Source organism: Tupaia chinensis, unplaced genomic scaffold, assembly GCF_000334495.1.
Source record: "Tupaia chinensis unplaced genomic scaffold, TupChi_1.0 Scaffold000270_2, whole genome shotgun sequence".
NCBI classification, from domain to species: domain Eukaryota; kingdom Metazoa; phylum Chordata; class Mammalia; order Scandentia; family Tupaiidae; genus Tupaia; species Tupaia belangeri.
This window is the reverse complement of record NW_006159751.1, coordinates 1286634-1292801: the sequence shown is the minus strand read 5'-3', so window position 1 is coordinate 1292801 and position 6168 is coordinate 1286634. Positions and strand designations below refer to the sequence as shown.

The 6168-nt window shown below is 42.8% G+C and overlaps 1 protein-coding gene across 1 annotated transcript in view; it reads left to right on the top strand.

Moving 5' to 3' along the window:
* The window catches only part of WDR77 (WD repeat domain 77), a 9143-nt gene extending 2992 nt beyond the window's left edge, over window positions 1-6151 (top strand). The window contains exons 5-10 of the mRNA XM_006149590.3: window positions 3008-3078; window positions 3210-3264; window positions 3705-3776; window positions 4439-4547; window positions 5012-5080; window positions 5680-6151. Of these exons, the coding sequence (XP_006149652.1) occupies window positions 3008-3078; window positions 3210-3264; window positions 3705-3776; window positions 4439-4547; window positions 5012-5080; window positions 5680-5839 (536 nt within the window). The 3' untranslated portion in view covers window positions 5840-6151. The remainder of the gene's footprint in view (window positions 1-3007; window positions 3079-3209; window positions 3265-3704; window positions 3777-4438; window positions 4548-5011; window positions 5081-5679) is intronic.
* The last annotated feature ends 17 nt before the right edge of the window (window positions 6152-6168 follow it).

The window sequence follows — 6168 nt, the reverse complement described above, 5'->3', positions numbered from 1 at the left end:
TTTTTTTATTTTTATTATCATCATAATCTTCTTTATATTACATTGGATTACATATAACTTTACATTGTATTACATTGTTTTTTCAAAAGGGAATGCCATGCATGTCAGTCAGTACAGAGACATTAATCTCCCCACTTCAACATTCCATATCTTTTCTGTTTTCCCCAATCATTATTTTTATTATTCTAATTATTTTTATAAAACAGTCAATTGCTATTTCTCGTTTTGCTTGTAAAAATACTTTGCCCATCATGAAATACTTCTCAGACCAATCCAGTTGAGAATACTATACATGTCATCATCAACAGTTAATAACCCCTATCTGTTTCTCACTAACGTCCTGTCTCTCTATTGTTCACTTGCTATCTTTCTGTATCCTCTTCTCTTCACTTACCCCATTCCACACTGTCCTATTCTCATTAAGTACCTTCACTGTGTTTATGTCCTCTGAATTTTTGCTCTCTATTATAGAGTGCGGATAGTCGGTATATATTGAGTGGATACATACATTGAGAGCCATTCTTGAAAATAATGTCTAGAGCCTTAATGTCTGGATGGCTATGAGATTTAGATACTGGGTGATCACTGTTCTTCTCTCAATGCCTAAGTACCTTTTTCCCTGCCTGCTCTCTCTCCCTTCCTCCTTCCTTTCTTTTTTTGTGGGGAGTATATATGTGTATGTGTGTGTGTGTGTGTGTGTGTGTGTGTATAGTATATGTGGCATTTTAGACAAGGTCTTGCTGTGTTGTGATCCTCCTGCCTCAGCCTCCCAATTAGCTGACATCACAGGCATGAGTCCCCATGCCTAGTTCTGTAGTGTGGGCCAGGAATCCATCCTGGACCTCCCAAGTGGCCCCAGCCAGCCAAGCAGAGTGTCCATTGTATATTATAGCTGGGCCACCCTGCCATTTCTTTCTTTCTTTTTTTCTTTTTTGAGAGGTTTTTGCTACAGGGCGCGTGCGCTCGCCAAAAAGACAGAGAGAGACAGACAGAAAGCAAGAAATCACCCCCCAGGGGGGATGGCCATGCCACAATCCCTTCTCCATTCTCCTCTTGGGATCTTGGGCATGCACACACATGCACCCGGCGTGAGTTTAAGCTGCTGAGTCCAGGACTTGAACTGCGGTCGATTATGTGGGAGTCCAGCGACATAGCCATTACGCTAACTGCTGGTCCCTGCCATTTTCTAACATCAGAGAACTTGACTCACTTATATGCCAGAGCAAAATCACAAACTCATGCATATTGTAGACCTTTAGGGTCACTTGCATATAGTTGAACAATAATGTGAAAGTGCCAGTGTCCAAAGTCTAGTGTACTTACCTGTGTTTCTTAAATATACCACATGTTAATGCTCTAGGTAATGCTCTTTTTCAGTACTTTTCCTATTCCTATGTTAGTTACTCCATAGTTGTTCCTATCTTAGTTCTTGGGTTTGTGTCTTATTTTCCCCACTGATTTCCAAATCCTTTGAGAGTAGAGGAACCATGTATTCCTCATCTTTTTGTATATTCCCAGGGTGAGTGTTCTAGGGCTTTGCTTTTTCAAGTGAGCAATGAAATCCTTTTCTGACTTACCATCCTGTTGACTTTCCATGGATTTTAGGGCTATGGAAGGTGGTTAAACTTGAATTTCTGCTTTAGGGCAGGGCCACCATATTCAGAGTACCTTGGACTTTAGAGAAGATGGTTTCCATGACCTCTAATTAATATGTTTCATTGATCTTCTAAATTTTTTTACATGTAGATTTCCTATTTTGAAATACTATACTCCTCATACAATTAAAAATGATCCATTAAATGATTTTAAGTTTAATAGCTGAAAAGAAGGTAATTTCTGTCATTATTGTAGTGTACACTTATCTCACACATTTGCTTGTTAGTTTTGCATTTGCAGATTAAAGTCATTTATTGTATGTAAAATGTCTACCAAATAGCCCAACTGCAAAAACTAATCTGCATTGTTAAGTCAGTTGGCCACGTTAGGCTTAACTGTCAGGAAAAGTCTGAATTTATTTATTTAAAAAAAATTTATTTATGTCTTTTATAAGACTGGGGGCACCCCTGACTGGGTCTTGTCATGTTGTAGTCCCCTTCCCCCAGTCCTCCAGCTACTCGGGATCTTCGGCACATGTGCCAGTGGGAATCTGAATCCTGGTCGGCCACCTGGCTTCCAGCACTGTAGATCCTTATGCTACCACCTGCACCACTGAGGCAGAGCTCGACTTTATTTTTAAATTCAGATAAATTTGTTAAGTATGTCCTATGACATCAATGTATCATAGTTTTAGTTGTCTGTATTAGACAGAAACAGAAATCAGTCACAGAACCATGCTTGTATTTATTTTGTGATTGAAGCAAGGTCAGTTCCCTTTATTGAATTTTACCCAAATGCTCTTACTTCCACTTTTTGGAAAAGCGTCTTGTGGAAAAGCCTGTTTTGCCCCTTAATTAGGAACACTTAGATTTTTTTTTATGCCCCTGAATGTTGTACCATGAAAAGGTTTGTGATATATTCCTTATGCAAAGTAGGAGAAGGATGATTGTGAAAGTTGAGGCAGTTTAATTTTAGGAATAAGAACATTCAAGAAATTGAATCCTTACTTCTCCTTCCTGTTGGGATTTTGAGCATGTTCATAAGCCCGGTGTGTTTTATAAGCTGCTGGGGCTGGGATTCCAACTATGTGTAGCCATGTGGATCTGGCTCCCTTAGCCATTAGACTATAGGGCTGACTCATAGAAAGTATTGTTACTAAAACCCCTAATTTCTCCTTCACTGCCTTTCCTAATTCATTTTCCCCAAGTTTTTTTACATTTTATAACTATTAATCTCTCTTCTTAAAAATTTTGTATAGCTCATAATTCTCACAAAATTTGTTGGATTATATCACTTGACGAGGCCTATTTCTCACATCTTCTCTCTTGCCCCTTGATTATATTTGGGCTTTTCTTCTTGTAGTGCCTTCAGCTTCTTCTCTATTATAGTTGACTTTCTTCTTCCTTTACAGCTCATGCTGGGCAGGTTACCTGCGTTGCTGCCTCTCCTCACAAGGATTCCGTGTTTCTTTCATGCAGTGAGGTGAGATTCAGCCCCTTCTTCCCTAACTACATCCCAACCCTTACAAGCCACAGTGTCCAGTGTAGAGACCACCTGGCCAACAGCTACTCCTTTAGATTGTGAAGCATTTATTCTGTTCCTCTTACTTCTAGGACAACAGAATTTTACTGTGGGATACCCGCTGTCCCAAGCCAGCATCACAGATGGGTGAGTCTGAGAGCCATGGAAAGGGTGCTACCAGGAACCCACCTGGAAGAGGCTTTCTTTGGTCAGAATTAAAGCCAAAAAAAGTGGCAAATGTCCAGTCACTGTGACATAAGTGACATAATCTCCTCGTTTCCCATTGAGGCTCTGCTAACCCCAGTCCATGCAGAGAGTATCAAGAGGAAGGGCTGGTTCCTGAGTGAGGGATTTCCTTTCGTTAGTCGGGCGGACAAAGGAGCCAGAGTTGTTCTCTTCATGCTTCGTGCTTGAAACCTGCCTGTGACTCGTGTCCAGAAAGGGCAGGGGGCTGGCGGATAAATGGAGACTCTGAGGCCCAAGGATGAGGTTATTACTGCTTTAACAGAGTTTGGGAAACTGAAAAAAGGTGCTCCCAGAACTCAGTGCCTCTGTTTTGTTTCAGACCCTTCTTCTCTCCTTTTTAGGCTGCAATGCCTCTGGCTACCTTCCTACCTCACTGGCGTGGCATCCTCAACAAAGTGAAGTCTTTGTCTTTGGTAAGGCGGGACGTGAGACTGCATATGGACGCTGGGAAGGGGGCAGATGAGGCAGAGCTAAGTGTGTGGTCATAGGGCTCTTACTGTTCAGTCTTGTCAGCACATTTGGGCACTGGCTGAATTGTGTTGATTGAAGGGTGGGGCACTGAGGTGATCCAAAGTAGTTTGTATTTGGAGAACATGATGATTTTTTTCCTCTTGGATTTGATTCTTGATTGATTGTTCAGGCTCCTTTATTCTAGTCATGATTAAAAGTAAGTGAGCCACAAAGTGAGTAGATGGCTATGTGGAGAATTCTCTTCTACTGTGGGTAGGTGTGATGCTGTCATGGTGACAACCACACATATGGTGACTTAGTTTGTGATTAAAATAATAACTACGTTAGACATTAATTTAATTTTCACAACCACCCAGTGATTTATTATTTCTGCTTTGTAAGAGAAGAAACTGATGCCCAGAGTGGTTATCTTGCCCAAGTCTGAGAACTTGGATTTTAATCTAGGCCTGGCTGACACAAAGCCCGTGTTCTTAACCACTATGACCTGGTCCCTCTTTTTCTCTCTCTTTTATATAGGTGATGAGAATGGGACTGTAGGCCTGGCTGACACAAAGCCCATGCTCTTAACCACTGTGACCTGACCTTTTTCTCTTTTTTTAAATAGGTGATGAGAATGGGACTGTCTCCATTGTGGATACGAAGAGTGCAAGCTGTGCCCTCAGCTCAGCTGTGCACTCCCAGTGTGTCACTGGGCTGGTGTTCTCCCCACACAGGTACTGCGCTTCGTCCTCAGGGTTCAGTGGGTATGAATGAGAGCAGCAAGGGGAATGTGTATTTTGGCAAAGAATAGTTGATTAGGTAATTTGTTAAAACAGTGCTCTAGCAGAGGTTTCAAGCTAGCTCTTTTTTGAGTTATATAGTCTCTATCTAAAAATGGCCAAAATGTGATCTTGTTCCTGATCGACACCCAAAATGATTAATATCGTGGGCTTCTAGGACTGTGGATTTGGAAGAGCCTCTGTTTTGAGGTTATTGCTGAAGCTATACAGAGGGACCAGGTGGGATGGATAGTTGCCAGGATGGTTGACAGTGTGGCTTTGCTCCATTTGCTCGTCTTCTGTTGGACTTGAGTAGTAGCCAGACCTTAGCCAAATGTACAGTGGGACGGGGCGGCCCAGTCGGTTTTGTCTTGGGATCCATGGGCTTTACCTTTCACTATCCTTTCCTTTCCTCCCAGTGTTCCCTTCCTGGCCTCTCTCAGTGAAGACTGCTCCCTTGCCGTGCTGGACTCCAGCCTTTCTGAAGTGTAAGTGTGAACTGACATCCTGTGGTCAGGAATCAGGGAGAGGGAGCAAAGGGTAGGCAGGTATCTTTTCTCTTCAGAAAAATGCATTCTCTTTGGAGGGAGAATTCTCCACCTGTGTCTGGGGAAACTGGGTGATAGAAGTAGGCAGACTGCTGGCTGTCTCTCTGTCTTTGGGGCAGATTCACAGTCAGCTGTGTCCCTGGGAGAAGAGGATTGTGGGTGGAATTTCTGTCTGGCATTCCACCCCTTTCTCACAAGGGGGCAGCCTCCTGTTTTCACATGAGAACTACACATATGAAATGCTACCTGCCATGGGGCACAAGGCACCAGGCAGAAGATCTGAATTATACCTCCTTTGCTGCCTGATTCCCACCCATGTTACTACCTCACTCTATCCTATCTCTTCATCTGAAAACAGGACAGAATTGGATGATCAATGACATCCACTGGAGATAGCCACACAGCTGTTCCAGTGATGGGGCCTTACAGACATGAGATGTGTAGAACACACCCTAAAAATGTGCCCTGGATGTGTTAGGTTCTTGTTCTACAGACCTGCTTTTGTCTTTACTATGTCCAAACTTTTTTCTTTCTTCTAGGTTCAGAAGCCGAGCCCACAGAGACTTTGTGAGAGATGCTACCTGGTCCCCGCTCAATCATTCCCTCCTTACCACAGTGGGCTGGGACCACCAGGTCATCCACCATCTTGTGCCCACAGAACCTCTCCCAGCTCCTGGACCAGAGAGTGTTGCTGAGTAGATCTGATTTAAGATGATGAGAAAACTCCCTAACCCATTCCTTTGTCTCCTCAGTTTGTGAGACAACACAGGAGCCTTTGAGAGTATGTTGATATATTATTAATAGATCTGGGCATTAGTAGATGTTGTCTCTCAGCCTGATGGAGGCTGGATTTTGAGATCCTATAGTCATGGGGAAAGAAAACTTTCTTGAAAATGAATGTGTATGTGTGCCTGAGTGTGTGTGTAGATTTATAGTTTTTGATGGTGGGAGGAATGAGAATCCATCCCATATCTTCCCCAAGCACTGTCCCTCCCCCCCCCCCAAAAAAAAGTGAGAGAAAGATATTA